The sequence below is a fragment of the Loa loa genome (assembly GCF_000183805.2).
Source record: "Loa loa unplaced genomic scaffold supercont3.197, whole genome shotgun sequence".
Taxonomy (NCBI): Eukaryota; Metazoa; Nematoda; class Chromadorea; order Rhabditida; family Onchocercidae; genus Loa; species Loa loa.
In genome coordinates this window covers 22,202-40,975 of record NW_018108377.1, presented here as the reverse complement: position 1 = coordinate 40,975, position 18,774 = coordinate 22,202, and the positions used below count along the sequence as shown (strand labels likewise).

Below are 18,774 nucleotides of genomic sequence, written 5' to 3'. Positions count from 1 at the left end.
AAATATTGCAATGATATGCAAAGATACAGTAATGGATAAATGCGCCAAATAATTACATTCCATTTCATACAAGAGATATTATGGCTGTTTAAAATTTTTGAAATGAATAAATAATTTAGAGAGAGAGAGAGAGGAGGAGAGAAGGAGAGAGAGAGAGAGAGATAGAAGAAATAAAAATAATAATAATAGTAATAGAAATATGATTCGATCATACAACGAAGAAAACAAAAGGAAATCGAATCTTTGAATCGAATTAAAATCTCAGCTAGGCTTATGTTAATTTCATTAATTAATCAATGCTTAAAAGATTAAGAGCCTTTTTTTTTAATCAGAATTATTCAAAATAAGTAAAATAAATTGTCACCGATTCATAACAATTTTTTAGCATTATTTCTACTTTTGTCAACAATTTTTCAACATTATTTCAAACTTTTTTGACCTCTTAAGATCGTATTAAGTATCATTTGAATCATTTGAACTTCAACCTTTCACCATTATTTCAACCTTTTCCAACCTTTCAACCTTTTATCATTATGTCAAATATCAATCAAATCGTTGATTTTCAACGAAAATCCCCGTTTGATGCTATTATTACTGATATTTCTTCCATTATTCAAATGGACAAAAAGGGGACAAAGATACGAGACACAATGATGTCATCAATTTACTTAAATTCAATTATGCATACATAGCTTCAATCTTTTTTTGTATTATTGAATGAGAATGAATGCTTTTATTCGTAGAAGTGATGCGCCATAAAGTGTACTTTTGTGCCATTAAGTGCATTGAAAATTTATTAAGTAAAGCTTAATATTTTAACAATTCCTCTCCTTTTCTTCAGAAAAAATATGGATAAAATTTAAAATTTAAATGTTGCATTTCTTGTTGTAAAAAAAAATTTTTTGATTTATTGCGTCAAAATTGCACAAAAATTATTATCGCTTTTTATCATTTCTGCTACATACCAATGAAATTTTTACGTCTCATCTTATGGAATCTTTGAAAATGTAATAATTGTGACATAAATAAATATCCATTCAATAAAAAAAGATAACTCTCAGAAAGTTATCGGGGATTAAAGCTTCCGTTGCCTGAGTAGCGCAGTTGGTTAGCGCGTCAGTCTCATAATCTGAAGGTCGTGAGTTCGAACCTCACCTCGGGCATCCTCGCTTTTGTTCGACGATATAAATTTATAGCATGCGATTGCATATAAATCTTTGACACTTTTTTTTCCCCTTTTTATATTTCACTTGTTCAACTCTTACTTGCTATGTGATATTTCGGAATTGTAATTATGAGGATAGACAGATATAGGTATTAATAGATACAAGATTATCTTATCATTCAATCGATATCTGATCTTATCTCTAACATCCAATCAATATTTGATCTATTTCATTCTAATTCATGCTTAGCGGAAAAGTTTTTAAATGGATTGGCAAAGTCTTCGTTTTTTTTTTGTCAGTAATCTTAGTTTATTTTTCTTGTGGTATTTCTTTGATCAATTAACTTTTCACGTACGTGAGTTTATTGTGCATTAAATTGAATGGAAGAGATGATGATAAGAGAGAAGATAATTTGTTCAATGTTAACATAATGCTTAACAATTTAGTCTTATCATGATGCATTGCTTATATTAAGTAGTTGTATAGAATTTATCACTTTCTGTTTATCTGTAAAGGATTTAATGTAAACTGTCTACACGTGTCACCAAATAAGGACACTCACTTATTTGTCATCTTAGCTGAGTAAATGGTACAATAAAAAAATAAATAATATTTTTCCTAAAATATGTGAACTGTTTACAAACAGTAATAAGGAATTATCCAATATTTTAGGGTAAAATTGTAAACAGAAATACTTTAAGGTAAAAGTATAAATAAAAGTGAAAATCTTTTACCCAATACTTTAAGGGTAAAAAAATGTAAACAGAAATATTTTAGAATAAAAGTGCAAACATATGTATTTTAGGGTAAAAGTGTAAATAGAAATGAAGAAGAAATGTTTAGGGTAAAAGTAAATGGTATCAAATGTTTGATATTTCCCCGAATTGCAGTAATTCGATATTTCCCTCTTTAATATTTCCTCTCCGAACTCTGAACTGTTTTAGTACTTCCAACAATTATTTGCGCTTTTTTTTTTATCAACTAACAATTTCTGCAATTAATAGAAACTTTTAGCAAAATTTTTAAAAGATTTGGAAATTCTTTAAATTCCAATGATCGAAATTATCATTGACATCATTTTTAATTCAGTCAAATGTATTGATAAGATAAGATAAGATAAGGAATGCAACGATATATCAATATCTATAACTGTTACAGACAAAGAAATCGGTGTTATGTAATATAAATACAATCTTTAGGTATGGATATATTAATAGTAGTTATGCTCCTCTATTCATTGATTTCTTCAATGATATTTTTAGAATGTTTCCATTGTTAATCAGTATTTCTCGGGATTTTTATTTGCTTATGGTGTTTCCATTGTTTATCAGTATTTCTCGGGATCCTTATCTGTTTATGGTTACATTTGGTACCATTGTTATATGTAAAAGCACCATTAAAATCGAAATCAGAGGAGATCAGTAAGAAATTACAATGTATTCAGAAAAAAAAAAGTCCCCCTCCTCCCCATCATTTAGGATAAGTTCGATTAAGTGCTTGAAATTTATCCTTGAACTTATCAGCTTATCAGATAAATTTCTTGCACAAATATCTTGGTTACTATTGGTAGAGTGGTTCTCAATCGGTAGTACGCGAGAATTAAAATATGATCCCGGTGAATGGCAAGAAAGTTAGGAGTTCTTATCAGTATTTGATAAATTAATAGTTTGCATTAAAATTTTTTTCAAATTAACAAAATTTATTAAATCTTATAGTCCATGCTGTAAACAAAAAAAAATCAAAATGGTCATTGGTCAAGAAAAAGTTGTGGAAACCATTGTTGTAGTATAATTGAATGGTCACATCAGTGTAACATTATTCTGCAAGCATCGTTGCATGCAGGTCAAACTTTAACCTTACCCATTGAAAATAATCGCTAAATTCTATTTCTAGTTATCCTTCATTAAAGATTTTTCAATGCAAAAAATGGTATGGGATGAATTTGTTAAGTTAATTTTATTGCTTTTTTCAGTACATTTAAGTAATTATCCAAGGTCAACTGACGACAAATTACGTCAAATACGTCAAATAAATCAAGAAAAAGAATCAACGAATAAATTTTATTTTTATTTCGTTTATATTCCAATCATTTCAAGAATAACTTATTAGTTTGTTAATGTGTTGTTCCTTTAAGAAAGTAATTTATTTCACACAACTTTTTTTTTCTTTTTTAATTAAAATAACATTGCGCAAATTGTAATGAATGTATATTAATCAAATTAATACCTAAAAGAAGTTATACTTTTGCTGATTAAATTGAGAAAATGACGAATGAAATCTATCCATCATTTGTTTCTAATTTTTTTTTTTACATATTATTAGAAGCATCTAATCTCAAATAAAAATACTCAGATGATTTTTACTCAGGTAATACTCAGGTGACTTTTATTCAAGTAATGCTCAGGTGATTTTTACTCAGGTAATACTCCAATAATACTCAGGTGATTTTTACTCAGATAATACTCAGGTGTATTTTTTTTCTTTAATGATCCGCCAGAAGTTTTACAAACATTTGTTTAAATCCATTGATGAAATTTGATAATTCTAATCATTCATTCCAGTTATTAATCATATTAGATTCCAATCGATTCATTCCAACTATTATATTGGATTCCAAATGATTCATTCCAGCTATTACATCGGATTCTAATCGATTCATTTCAATTATCATATCAGATTAGTTTATCCATTATTAATTACAACGTCATCATTAGCATCTAAGGAATAGCAAAGACTGATAATCTGGTGGAATCAAATATTGCTTATAACCGATATTTCATTTTATACGCCATCGAATTAACCTGCGACCTTTTTTAAATCATTAATTCTGAATCATTTAATTGGATTTTATTGTTTTTTATCAACTGCTAACTAATTCTTAAGATGATGACAATGTATGTTGCATTAATGTTTGCTTTTTTTTAACAAATAAATTTATGAGCAAAATTGACAAATTTTAACTCAAAAACTTAATTTCAATTTTTTCATTTTGATAAATAATTTTAATTATTTTGATAACTTCATTCTCATTCTTTATGATCATATAATTATATATTAAAACTTTCAAGGGTTTTTTTGTTAAATTTCAAAATTCATCATTGTTTGCAATAAAATGGAACAGCAATAATAATTATCATTATTATTATTATTATTATTATTATTATTATTATTATTATTATTATTATTATTTAATCAACATATCAATGATAATAATAACAACAGTAAGAGTTCCAATCAACAACATCATTATTACCATCAACAACAATAACAACAATAATAACAAACGAGAACGATAAACAAGTTGCCATCGAATCGATGACTCTATCTTACAGTTTGGCATTATGTTGATGATATAAAGAGAAATGATAGTAGAAGGAACCAAAAGACGAAACCAGTTCCGCCTTTAATGATGGACCTTTTACTGAAATTGTTTGCCATCTGTACCACACAACATTTTCATCTACCATCTCATTGTAGTCAGAGGTACCTTTCATTCCGATCGCTGGCATAAACTAATGTTCATCTATCAATCTCATCAATACCAAACTTTTAAAATTAACCATTTATTGTATCACATGAACAAATTACTCCTCTTCTTACTTCTACCATTCTTCATTTATCTTTTATTCAAATTTAAATTTTAAATCAATTCAAATTTAATATTAAAATAATTTAATTTTAAACCAATCAAATAATTAAATTTAACTCTTCTTTTTCTTACTTTTTCCTTCCTTCCTTCCTTCCTTCCTGCACAATATCAAGAAAATTGATGTTATTTTATTGAATAATCAAGTAAAAGTAATATGACAAATGTTTAATTTGGAGGAAATATTGACCAATAGCTATTCTATGTATTAAAAGCAATTTGAAAATAGCCAAAGAAATGACCATAATGACCACATTGAATAATATTGCAATTTTGTTTTCCGAATTCTTATCTTACTTCGGAGAAAAAAAAAGAAACTACCCTACAACTTACGTTTTATTTTCCTCATTTATCTTTTCTTAATTAGTAACTTCTGAAATTCTAATATTTTTCAGGATAATGATTGTATTATTCATCATTCTGATGAATAATAATTCCTGAATTCATTCATAATTTTTATTATTAACAGTAATGAATAATTCAATGTTAAATATCATTAATAATACTGGTATTAATGATAACAATGATGATATGATAGCAATGGATACTTGGGAGGATCGAAGGATATCAATAACACTTCAATATGGTTCATTTAAGGAAGTATTAGTTCTTGAACGAACAAATAATCCACAGGTTATAATTTAATTAATTCCATAATTTCCTTTTTTTTCCCCCTTATCATTACATCTGAATCTTCACATATTTACATGAATTTAATGATAATTTCAAAGGTAAATTCAATCATTCTTTTAGGTAAACCGTATAGATATACTGATATGATAAATGCTCTGAGATATTTTTCCTGGAAAATTTGCAAAAAAAAAAAAAATTATAGCTATCAATAACTTTAACTTATGGGCATTTGAGAAATCTATTGCTAACAATATTTTTCTTTTCAGTAATAAAACTTATCTGCGATATAATTTTAAAGTTTTTTGGTTCATTTTCATTTTTGTTAGCTTATCATAGTTTAAAATGATTTTTAATTTTGTCACCACTGCTCTTACCATTGATTGTAACATATTGTAAATTTTAATAATAAAATTTCAAATTTATTTTTTCAAAATTTAATTTTTTTTCCATTTTTAGCAATTTGAATCACTTTGTGAACGTGCTAGACAAATAGCTGAAAAGCATTATGATGGCAAATTAGCAAGTGGTTGTGAGTTACATCTATTCAGACATGATTATAATTCACCAAATATGCTTCAACATTTAACTTCTATTACACAATTGGTATTTTTTAATATTAATTTATAAATTATCACTCTATCATATCACTCATATCAGTTAACGTAAATTCTCCTCTCGATGGTCCCGGTAAATCTTATTCATGTCAATTGACGTAAAACTTTCTCTGGTAGTTTCGATAAATTTCACAATATTAATTGACATAAATTCTCCTCCGATAATTTTGGTAAATCTCATTCATATCGATTGATGTAAATTCTCTTCAAGGTGGTTTAGGTAAATCTAAGATGTCAAATTGTCATATTGATAAAATATATTACATAAATTTTTATTTCATCCTTTAAATTAATAATTGACTACAAAAATTTTGTTAATTAAAAAATAATTTGAAAATAATGGTAATTAGAATCGGATTAATTAAATCAATTGTTAATTAGAGTCAATTTGAGGATAATGGTTGTATTGTGGAAATCATTTTAATTGATCGTAATGAACGACCAACACGTCCTCATGTACTTGCTGTTACATCATATATCACTCCAACATTTTGTGATTATTGTGGTGAAATATTAGTTGGCTTAATTAAGCAAGGTTTACAATGTGCTAAATGCAGGTAATTAATTTTTTATATATTAAAAAAATTTTTTTTATTTTATTCCCATAAATATTGAATTTTTTTTTTAAATATTAAATTTATCAAAAAATCTTTTTCGTTTTTTTATTTTTCAAATATTAGATTTACTAATATTGTTGACATTTTTGAATTTATTTTAAAAAAAAGAAAAAAATTTAATATTTGCAGATGTAATTTTCATAAAAAATGCGCATTTGCGCCAAGGAATAATTGCGCTAAAAATAATCAAACAGCAATTCTTCCAAGTACTGCTACCGCATCAACAGGTATATATCTACATTTTCCTTTTTTTTTTTACAAAAACAAGGAGAGAAAGAGAGAGAGAGAATTGATCTGCTTCAATTTAGATATGATTTCAATTATATGTATGTGTATGTGTAGGAATAAGTGCTATAAATGATTTATAATTAGTACTATTTAAATTAATTACCGTTATTTATGGGATTAATTATTGTTATTATGGAATTACCAATTAATTACTATTATTTATAGATGATCTTCGTTGTCAACAAGATGCTACATTTGCATTACCACATACATTAGCTGTACATAATTATAAAACACTTACAATTTGTAAAGTATGTGACAAAATGTTAATTGGCTTAATGAAACAAGGATTACGTTGTCGTGATTGCAAGGTTTCATATTATTTTTCTAAAAATTATGAACGAAAAAAAAAAAGAATTATGCAAAAATTGTAATTTAAAATTTAAAAACTTTTCAAAATGTATTGTTTAGTTTTAATTAACTACTATTAATTTGCTAATTATTTGAATTGAAAAAGAATGAAAATTCCTAAAATTTCAATATTTTCTTTTCTTATTTTGAAATTTTATATGAGTTAATTTTAGGTTAATGTTCATCGAAAATGTGCTTCATTATTACCAATGAATTGTCAAATTGCTGATGGCGCAATAACACCATCATTTGATCAATTAAGTGTTGATGATGATACATCATTACTTTCAACAGTCTATGATGAAGCAGCAACAATAATACATGAAGAAAATGATTCAATGATACCACTTGCACGATTACCAGGTTTTTTTTTTCTTTTTCTCATATTTATTTTACACGTATTTCACGTATATTTCACGTAACAAATGTAATTTATACTAATTACATTTATAAAAAATTTAAAGGACAAGCATCAACACGTATCACTAATCGACAGCCAACAGTTGAAGGCTGGATGATTCATTTCATGCTTGATCAACCAGAACGACGTCTACGACATTATTGGATTCTTACCGGTGGTGCTATTAATATGTATAATGAATATAATGAAGGTAATGAAATTTTTTAATTAATTACAAATTAAATTTTATTTTAATTCATTCAAATAATTTGAATACATTCGAAATTTTTATTATGAAACAAAAAAAAGACAAAAAAAAGCGCATTAAATTAAAATTTTCATTTTTAAATTTTTTTTGTTGACATTAAATTAAATTTAAAAAAAAAGTTTATTGAAATAGGTGTAAATCCACATCGTATTTATCGAACAATTCCGCTTGGTGGTATAATGGTTTTAACACCATATAATGGACCACCTGTACATTCAAGGTTTGGCTTATTGATGTATTATGAAAAATTGAAAATGTTAAATTTAAAAGTTATTGAATGAATTGAAAGTAAAATGCATGTGACATATCAATTCCTTGAAGCTATTTCCATTTGATGATTTATTTTTTTATGTTTTCTTAAAATCTAAAAGTGCAACAATGTGGAATAAATATGTGAAATGTGAAGTGCATCTATTCTTATCCGATCATTTTATTTCTTATTTTTTCTTTTTTTTTCACATTTTATTTCTTCAGTTCAAAATTACTTTGCTAATTGTTAACTTCTTCCTTTTTTTTTTGAAAATTAAAAATTTTTAAATTTTACTTTTTTTTAAAAAAAGAAATTCAATTTGAAAATTCTTTTTGTAATTACGAACAAATCATTGTTCATAAATATTTCTCATACATGAAATTTGATGATTGTATCATCCATAATAATACAAATTCAAATTTAATATTTCAAATTAAATTTTTTATAAAATTTTGCAGCTTTCCTGCTCATTGTTTCGAAATTCGTACAACATCACATATGGTATATTGTGTGGGTGAAAATTTAGATTTATACAGTGCGCCACCATCAAAAGTACCACGTCATACAAATGGAAAAAGTAATTCGAATGCGCAAATGTGGTTTCAGGTGATCATTTCTTATCCTAATTTTTTTCGAAAACTTTTAAAATTTAAACTTTTTAAAGGGATTCGATTCTTTTTTTTTGTTTTGGATATGATTTTCTTTTTTTTTTTTTTTTAACGATGATATAGAAAGATGGAAAGATGTAGATGTCATCTGGATAGATGACATTTGAATGTTGTTAGCATTTGTAGGCTTTACAACAAGCATTACGTCCACCATCATCAAGAAATGATTCATCAAATACAGAACCAGCTTTGCAGTTTACCGAATTATATCAGGTTCATTTTTTTTTAATTTTAAATTTCAAAGCTGTAAAATTTGGTGTACTTTTTTCCTTTTAACTCATTTTTTATCAGTTTCAATAAAATTTCGACAAATTTAAAAGTTTTCCTATTTCAAATTTGGTACGAATTAAAGGTTGACGTAATTTTTTTTTTATTACCAGATTTTGGGTGATAAAACGCTTGGATCTGGACAATTTGGTACCGTTTATGCAGGTGTTCATCGACAAAGTGGACGTGAAGTTGCTGTAAAAGTAAACAATTTATGATAACTTTAAAAATTTTTTCAAAACTTTCATCATTTTTCTTTAGCCTAATTTTATGCCTAAACTTTTATTGTTTACAATCATTTTACTTACTAGTGATAATAAATAAAAGATGACACTGATTGATTGATTGGAATTATCACAAATATTTCAGCCATGAAAACTTGATAACATTGTTAGTTGTTAAGGAGAAGAGAAGTATGCTTAGATAAGATAACTTATCAAATAATCACTGCTATTTGATAAGTTACAGTTATAGCTTACAAATGATTATAAATAAAGAATAATATTGATTAATTTAGTTCTCAAAATTAAAAAGAAAAAAAATTTTTTCTCTCAAAATTATAAGAGATTGAGAAATTTTAAGGTAATAGCAAAAGATCGTTTTGCAAAAAAATCATCAGCTGGAGTGGAAACATTACGAAGTGAAGTTGCAATTTTGCAATCAATTAGCCATTGTGGTATTATCAAGCTTGAATCAATGTTTGAAACAAAGGATAAAATTTTTGTAGTAATGGAAAAGATGAATGGTGACATGTTGGAAATGATTTTAAGTCAGGTATGTATGTTTGACAAATATTGTCATCTGTATCTGTGGGAAAGAAGTTTGATGAATTTGAATAAATTATAAATTAATCAAGAATTGTCATTATCAAAATTATCATCTATCTTTGGATGATTAGAAAATCTACGAGAATATTATTAGCATTATATCAAATAATTTGTTGATCACGAGAGCAATGATCAAACTTATTATCGCTTATTTAACAACAATAAATTGACAATCGAATATTGTACGCTCTTCTTAGCTCTTTTTTCTTTTTTGTTTTTAGGCTGCAGGTCGCCTGGATGAACGAGTTACCAAATTTTTGATCATGCAAATTTTATGCGCCCTGCGATATTTACATTCAAAGGGAATTGCACATTGCGATCTCAAACCTGAAAATGTCCTATTATCTGATCTCGTTAATGCTTTCCCTCAAACAAAACTTTGCGATTTTGGCTATGCTCGATTTATTGGTGATGCTCAATTCAGGTTATACCATATTACATTTAGGAATTTAATCAAATAAAATAATACTCAAAAGTTTTATCCTAATTGAAATACTGCTTTAAAACTGTTAATTAACTGTAAAAACAATCGAATTAATTATGCTACTAATATTTATTAATTCGTATAAATTAGTTTTTCTAATCATGGTTTTATGAGATTGAAGAAAAGAAAATTGTTGTATTGTGATAATTTTAGGAAAACGATTGTTGGTACTCCTGCTTATTTAGCTCCAGAAGTTCTTCAAAAACGAGGTTAAATTTGAAAAAAAAAAGAAAAAAGACAGTTTTATTCATTTTTCTAAATTATCACTTCTTTAATTACTATCAATTATAAATTTTCAATTACGACTGTTTAATTATGAATTTTCAATTGCGAATTTTTTTTTTTGAAATTATAAATTGTGAATTTTTTCACTTCCCGAAATTATCATTTTTTCTATTACTATTAATTATAAATTTTCAATTACGACTTTTCAATTATGAATTTTCCTTCTTTTTTTTTCTTTCAAATTACAAATTAAAAAATTTCTGGATTAATTGCTCCCGATTTTTCTTTTTTGTTTTCCACTTACACATACCAATAACTTATTTATTTACTTTTAATATTTCGATATCAATCGATAATTTTCCGGATTATTCATTCCGTTTTTCTTTTTTAATCACATCATTACAAAATTAGATTTGATATTTTTAGGTTACAATAAATCACTTGATATGTGGTCTGTTGGTGTGATAATTTATGTAACATTAAGTGGTACATTTCCATTTAATGATGGTGAAGAAATTGCTGAACAAATACAAAATGCTGCTTTTATGTTTCCAACAGTACCATGGCAACAAATATCACATGAAGCTATCGATTTAATACAAAGATTACTTAAAGTAAAGGTAATAATTATTACATTATGCTAATTAATATTTCAAAATTATCATAATTTCTTAACATTTTCCCATTTATTATTTACATAATCTATGTTACAATTCGTTGAATAATTATTTAATTATCCGACTAATCAATTAAACTATTCCAATACTTGAAAATACTTACATTATGTTCTATCATATGTTAATGCTTTTCTTTTTTTTTCGTTAAAATATGTAAAATGTTGAATTTTAATTTGAAATAGTAACTTATTGAAATTTCATTTCCAATAATAAAGTATGTTAGAAAAGAATAATTGAATAGTTGAAATTTTCAGATTGAGGAACGTTTATCAATTGATGAATGCATAAAGCATGAATGGCTTGATGAAGCACAAGTTTACATGGACTTAAGACGATTGGAATTACAATTAGGTGGTGAAAGATATTTGACAAATGCAGAAGATGATGCTCGTTATGCTCATCATCTGACCGATGGTCAAGGTATTATACCACAACAGCAGCACATCACTCCATCATCATTGATTTAAGAAATTTTGTTGTAAAGAAAAAAAAATTCATACAAAGAAATTTTATCATTCAGTATGTTATCACTGATAAGATATGGGAAGTTTTATCAGTTAGCTTACTTTGAAATTCTAAAGGTAATAATGGAATTTAAATTACAAAAGGATAATATGGAGAATTTGAATAATTTCATCCTCTCATTAGCAATCAGGATAATATGCGGAAGAGAAAAATTATTTCACTGATATATTTTGTCGATATTTAATGGTTCTCAACCTTCTCTTAACCAAATGACCATTATGGGTTTATTTATTTGTAACAAAGACTATAAGGTACAAAAATCCTGTTAAATTTAAAAATAAACTTTCTGCAAAATTTTAAATGTACTAGTTTATACATTGATATGAACAATTACCGCCTATTTTCCATTTATCACACCGCCAAATTTTGTGAACCATCGGTTGGGAACCATTAGCTGCTATATATAAATAAAAGTTTTCTCTTTTTTTTGGTACAATTTTTATCTAACATTTAAAGTTGAAATCATTTCGGTGGTGCAAATTCAAACGATGTTAGGAAAGTTATGGTAGAAATATTTTGAATTCGAGAAATCCATAAGTTCACTTCATTTTTGAGAAAACTTTCTTCATTTTCAGCCATTATTTGACTCAATTTCTTACGTATGTTTTATAGTTTATTTGAAAATAATTTCAATTGCACAATTTTCTTTCTTTTTTTTCTGCGTTTCCGGAATTTTCGAAAACATTTTAAAAATGTCTTATTATATTTATTTAAAAAACAATAAAGGTTTTCGAACGATTTTCCACTTTTTGTTTTTTTTATAATTTGTATTTTTTTATAATATGAAAAAGTATTTATTGAATTGTTTGAGTAATGCCGCAACGGAACACATTTCGCGCAGCGGAGCACATTCCGCGTCAATAATGATGAATAAGCGGAAGAATACAAATATTCTAAGAGCTTGAAAAGCCTAAAACGATGAATTGAACCTATAATCTTGACAAATATTTTTGTCCATTCAATGCATTTTCCGCATTTTGCCACATTTCCTCTTCATTCCATTCTTTTCACCAAATTTATTTGAAGAAAAGAAAAGAAAAAAGAAAGATATATTATTATGGAATGAATGAATGGTTGTATTTGTAAGCCTAGCAAATAGCAATAATATCAGGAAGAGATATGGCCCAGAAACAAATGAGGGCGGAAGGCTAAACTTCAACTCCATTTCTGTCATACATCCAACTGTAAGAATGAAATGAAATGATTAAATTGTTCCCAGTATTTCCCTTTTTCAGTATTATATGGCCTAGTACCAAAAAGCAACAATTAGTTAGCTGTTTTAACTTTTTTTTTAGACAAATTTTTTCACTTTTATTTTTGAAAATTATTTTATCTTTGTACTTTTGATTTCCTTAACTTCTAATGGTATTTTCAATAAATTTAGCTATGAAATTTATTTTATCATAAATATTTTTATCAAAAATAAAAAAAAACACTACGGATTAAGTAAGCTATAAATTGATACTTTGAAAATATTTGTAGTTCGACATTCATCGAAAACTGAGAAGTTTGAATCCATTTTTCCGTTATTCCGGGGCGGTGACAAGTTTGAGCATTCCGTTCAAGTTGAACGGAAATATCATTTCAAAATGTGTCACATACATTTATATAGGGAGGAAAATAATGGATTGATATTGAAATGATTCATTTTATGATCATCGATCAGAAGAAGTAAATTCCCTTCACCAATTTAAAAAAAAATTGTGGTAGTGCATTGTTTGCAATGCTATAAAACATTAAAGTATTAATTTACCGCCAATTTTTGCATTCCTTTCATAATATGAAATTTGTAGAAATGTCAAAGGTCACAAAAATTAATTGCTAAATAACTTAAATATAATTTTGAATCTTATATTTTTAAATAATTGTTTACATAATTATACTTGTAAATTTCAAATTTCATCTTAAGTTGTTATTTAAATTAAAATATAAAAAAATAGCGATTGTTTTCTTCTTTCCTTTTTCTTTTCCGGCATATATTGGAGGATTTTAAATTATGGGAAATTGTTAAATTTGTTAATCTTTCATAATTATGTCATCAAAATTCATTATTCATCATATTTGACAATAGCATCTCATCGCATACGTCTTATATTTTCACTTATATCAGATACGATATAAATGTAATTGTACGTACGTACGTGAACTCACGTAAATTAAGTAAAGAATTTGGTACACAGTGAGAGAATATATTTCGTGATTTTATTCCTGTTTTGATTTGAATCAAATATGCACTCATTTATTCATATTAGATCAACATCATTCATCATCATCATCACCATCATTATGATCATCATTATCACCACCATCATCATCATCATCAGCATCATTAATAGCTAATTGTCGGAGTGGAAATTAAATGTAGAGATATGACGGAAAAATATGTATTAAAAAAAAAAAAAATGAAACTTTAATCGAAATAATATTTCTGTACATAAATATATATATATATATGTATGTATATACAACCAACATAAAACAAACTGAGATTTTTTAAAAGATTTGAATATTTCATAAAATTTGTTTCACTTTAATATGGTAAATAATTTCATCAAAATTTGTTAAAAATTTAAAAAATCTTTCAATAAATGAATTCTTTCTTATTTCAAATTTCAAGTATTCAAGTAAATCAATTTGTTCCTTTTTTTTGGTTCGTTATTAAAGATGACAAATTAAATGAACAATCAGAAAGGAGTGATAATTTAAATTGCAAAATGGTCATGAAATGAATTGTTTAGTTTAAAGCAATCAGATGTAATGCAAATAAATTGATGCACAAACATTAGCAAAGTAAAGTAAAGTAAAATAAAGTAAAGTAAAGTAAAGTAAAGTAAAGTAAAGTAAAGTAAAGCGACTTTCATAAAGTTGAAGAATTAGAGTTTAAAAAAAAAAAATCCTTCCTTTATTCCACCAAATACATTTCCCGAATTGCTCGAAGTTAATCAAATAAAAAAAAAAAGGAATCGGAAAACTGGTTGTATTACTGGATAATGTTTTCTTTTGTTTTTTTTATCATTAAAAACTGGTTCAATATTTTCGTAATCATATCACTAATCTAATTTTATATCATTAAACTTGAATTTTCAATTTTCCGATCCTTTCTTTTCACATCTTCTCTACTGTCACTTCCCTCCTATTACATTTCACTGATATTGCTTCAAAAATTGATTTAATTAAAAATAAATAAAAAATCAAAAATAAAAAGCACAAAGAGAAGGCAGAAAAATTATTGTAAGAGCAAGAGGAGATCATTTACCGGTATTTATCAGGAAGGCATAAATGAATGAATTCGAAAATTTTCATCAAAAATTAATTAATTGATGAAATTTAACGATGGAAGAAATTATTGATAAATTATGAAACATATCAAAAATTCCAAAATTACTCCTTAATTTTATTCCTAAATCATTTCAATCTGTTTTGTCCGGTTTAATTTTCACTTTTTCATTATCCTACCTTAGATCATTCCAGTGCTTTCATATATACATGCATATATGTATGTAATGTACTGGAAATAAAATATTAGCCTTAGCAGGTAACGCTTAAAATACGAAAAATTCATTGGTCAACATCAAATGAAAGTAATGGACAATGGCTATTCAAACATTAATACATCAAAATTACTGTAAACTGAAAAAATATGCAAATTTCAGGAATGAAATATAGTAAAATAACTGCTTCATTTGATGTTTCAATCATCATTTCTCCTCTCAATATTCATAGTAAAAGTTAATTTTGTATTATTAAGGATGAAAGTATAAAAGTATTGAAGTGAAATTCCTCGAACAGAAAAAAAAAAAAATTCGTAAACCCGTATTAAGTGACATGCATATATGTATATGTAAAATGAAGTACATCTATGATAAGATTATTAGAAGTGATGTTATCATTTATCAGTGATGATAAGATCACTGGTAAATGTTCCGATTTGTAGTAATCTGAATGAAATTTATTTTTATATACTATAAAGGCTATAAGCTAAGATCAGAGTGCTATTATCGCTTAATATATTTCAAAATTATTGTAAATTGTAAAAATATGCAAATTTGTTTGGTCAAATAAAAAGAAGTGACATTATAATTTGTCGAGGAATTTCATTAGTACTATAAATAAACTTTTTTAACTTTATAATCCCGTGGTAGAGTACTGTTATTCAAACATGTTACATAATTTTTTTCCGTAGAATGTTTTGGTGTCGTAAAACCGGAATTAATATTACTACCGGTATTTAAAAATGGTGTACCATTTTGAGGTATACCAGAAATCAATGATACAGCATCTTTTCCAGATGTTACACCATAAACATGCTCCAATTTAGCACCAGCTAAAGAATCATGACGTGTTAATCGAGCACGTCCATACGAATCATAACTTCCTTAAATGAATAAATTTAAAATAAAAATAAATAATCGAAATTAAATTAAAAAAGATAAACAATTGATTAAACAAAAAATAAATAAATAAACGAAAAAAGTAAACAAAAAGATAAACAATCAAACAAAAAAGATAAACATTTAATAAATAAAAAATTTTTTGTAAATTTTTGATAAAATTAATTTAAAAGAAAAAAAAAGAACATGTCTAAATCATAATTAAATTTATTAACCAGTAGAAGAAGTGGATGAATGATGTTGACCATCTTGTATCAATCTCCATCTGGACAATCGATAGCCAGCAAAAAAACCACATGCTGATGCAATAACCATTGTTATTAAAACAGCAATAACAAGTCGTTCACTACCGAAATTAGCCGTTTTATCATCCGATGAGGTGACACGTTCGGAATGTAACTCTAAAAAATAACTTCGTTGACATCAGTAATGTGACATTTATTCTTGGACAAGACATTAAAACAGGCGATAAATGAACAAAAAAGGAAAATATATATAAAATGGAATATGCACAATTTCTTTTATTTTATTTCACTTTTTCTTTTTTTTGAAATTATTTCTGAGGTTTTTGCGCAATTATTTAAATCATTTTAATTAATTTAAATAAGAATCCTTTCATTCTTACCATCAATTGCATAGTAATCAGGGTTAATAGCACCTTCAGGACATTGTTCTGATTGTCCGAGAATTATATTTTGGACAAAATTTTCGCCTGACCATGTACTTCGACCAATACAACGTGCACTATCTAAATCCCATGCACAGTGTGCATCTTGCAAATGCACGCAACCTGCACAATTTCGTTGTTCTGAACAGTATTCCAGTGGTATTGCAGCAATTTCGTCTGAACTGACCACAATTAACTGCAAATTCATGAATGTTTAAAATTGCGACATAAAATCTTTTAAGTTTTTTTTTTCAAATCTTTGCTTAAAACTTATAATTAGTCGAAAATTGTCATCCTTTGTTATCAAGTTAAATTAGTCAGAAATTATTGTCACCTTTGGTTATTAAGCTAAATTAATCAGAAATTATCATCCCCTGTATCATCAAATAAATGAGGATGGGAAATTTTATGACAAAAAGAAAAGTTTACAAAAAAAAAAAATGCAATTCTGGCATGTAATATCATATTTAGTTTGTAAGAAATTACCTGTTCATTAGTAGCCATTAAATTAACAATTGGTAAATTTTTGGCGAAAACTTTCACCGATTGAACGATTGTGGTAGGACCATCTTGAGGATCATAAAGTTTTAGGACACGTCCATCTGACGTACCAATGTATAATGCATTATGTGTTACACCTTTTTTAACAGAATGAACCTGTGGAATAAGTAAAACTATATGAAGGGGATATTTGTCATAGATGATCAATAATTAATGGATTATTATTAATTAAACTTGGTTTGATTTTCACAAAATCTAATTAAATATTTCAAATTCGATTCATTAATTAATCATTTCGTTTCTTCCATTTTTTTATCAGATAATATCTATTATTTTTGCTATTAGAAATTGAATTTAATAAGAAAATATTTATTTTTTAAAGTTTAAAAAAATTTCATTTAAAAAAATTTTAAAAGAAATTAAAATCTAAAAGAATTCTATTTTGTACACATCAAAAAAAAGGAAAAAAGATTTAAATTATTCTTTTGTTCATATCATTTTTTTCCCGAAGTCTTTCAATAATTTGTGAAACTTTGAAATGAAATAATAAAAGAGTTTCCGGATGAAAGAAATTATAAAAATTTAAACACAACCGGATAAAATCCGATTATTTCAATAAAATAAATTATGCTTACTATAAGGTATATTCAACAAAGAGAAACACACTCTATGAACATATCATAATAGCAAATAGATGCAGCTTTTTAATCTTTTAAAGTTCATTTTTTCGAATCTTTTTTTCATATTTCCTAATTTTTTGTTACAAATAATAAGTGATAAGTGATAGTCAAATGATAAGCGATGGTCAAATGATAAGCGATAAGCGATAAGCGATAGTCAAATGATAAGTGATAAGTTTTAATCAAAAATTAAAAAATGGTCATCATCAAAAAGAAAATCACAAACTTTTGGTGAAACAGCAATCTGTGTAAATGATGCACGTTCAGGTCCTTGAACAAGGATTGGTCTTGAATGTATTGCAGGTACTGCTTCATGCATTAATGGATTGCGTGCAATAAATGAAACAATATTTTCCGATAGTTTTGATGAATCTGTAACGCACTGAAACAAAAACTAATTACAGTATATGAATTGTAAATGATACAATCATATTCCCGAGAAATACTCATTATGATATGAGTATAATCATATTCCCGAGAAATACTCATTATGATATGAGTATAATCATATTCCCGAGAAATACTCATTATGATATGAGTATAATCATATTCCCGAGAAATACTCATTATGATATGAGTATAATCATATTCCCGAGAAATACTCATTATGATATGAGTATAATCATATT

At 26.2% G+C, this 18,774-nt stretch overlaps 3 protein-coding genes and 1 non-coding gene across 4 annotated transcripts in view; 3 read left to right on the top strand and 1 right to left on the bottom strand.

Moving 5' to 3' along the window:
* The first annotated feature begins 1,089 nt into the window (after positions 1–1,089).
* Positions 1,090–1,163, top strand: LOAG_20063. The gene has a single exon. It is a non-coding gene; the product is annotated as a tRNA-Met (tRNA).
* Positions 1,164–1,990: 827 nt separating this feature from the next.
* Positions 1,991–2,952, top strand: LOAG_05408 (hypothetical protein; the record flags this gene model as incomplete). The annotated part of the gene is made up of 4 exons (XM_003140945.1): positions 1,991–2,010; positions 2,366–2,587; positions 2,645–2,796; positions 2,882–2,952. 4 exons carry the CDS (start codon positions 1,991–1,993, stop codon positions 2,950–2,952), a joined length of 465 nt encoding a protein of 154 aa, XP_003140993.1.
* A 2,331-nt stretch (positions 2,953–5,283) lies between these two features.
* LOAG_05407 (CAMK/PKD protein kinase) lies at positions 5,284–11,848 on the top strand (the record flags this gene model as incomplete). The annotated part of the gene is made up of 16 exons (XM_003140944.1): positions 5,284–5,445; positions 5,902–6,048; positions 6,453–6,616; positions 6,806–6,903; positions 7,130–7,275; positions 7,489–7,678; positions 7,780–7,926; positions 8,116–8,203; positions 8,692–8,839; positions 9,028–9,114; positions 9,282–9,371; positions 9,751–9,942; positions 10,217–10,419; positions 10,633–10,688; positions 11,131–11,324; positions 11,636–11,848. 16 exons carry the CDS (start codon positions 5,284–5,286, stop codon positions 11,846–11,848), a joined length of 2,325 nt encoding a protein of 774 aa, XP_003140992.1.
* Positions 11,849–16,009: 4,161 nt separating this feature from the next.
* The window catches only part of LOAG_18110 (sema domain-containing protein), a gene marked incomplete at both ends in the record, with an annotated part of 7,378 nt that continues 4,613 nt past the window's right edge, over positions 16,010–18,774 (bottom strand). The window contains 5 exons of the mRNA XM_020450778.1: positions 16,010–16,281; positions 16,513–16,698; positions 16,923–17,160; positions 17,451–17,621; positions 18,372–18,527. Coding sequence (XP_020305504.1) covers positions 16,010–16,281; positions 16,513–16,698; positions 16,923–17,160; positions 17,451–17,621; positions 18,372–18,527 — 1,023 coding nt within the window. The remainder of the gene's footprint in view (positions 16,282–16,512; positions 16,699–16,922; positions 17,161–17,450; positions 17,622–18,371; positions 18,528–18,774) is intronic.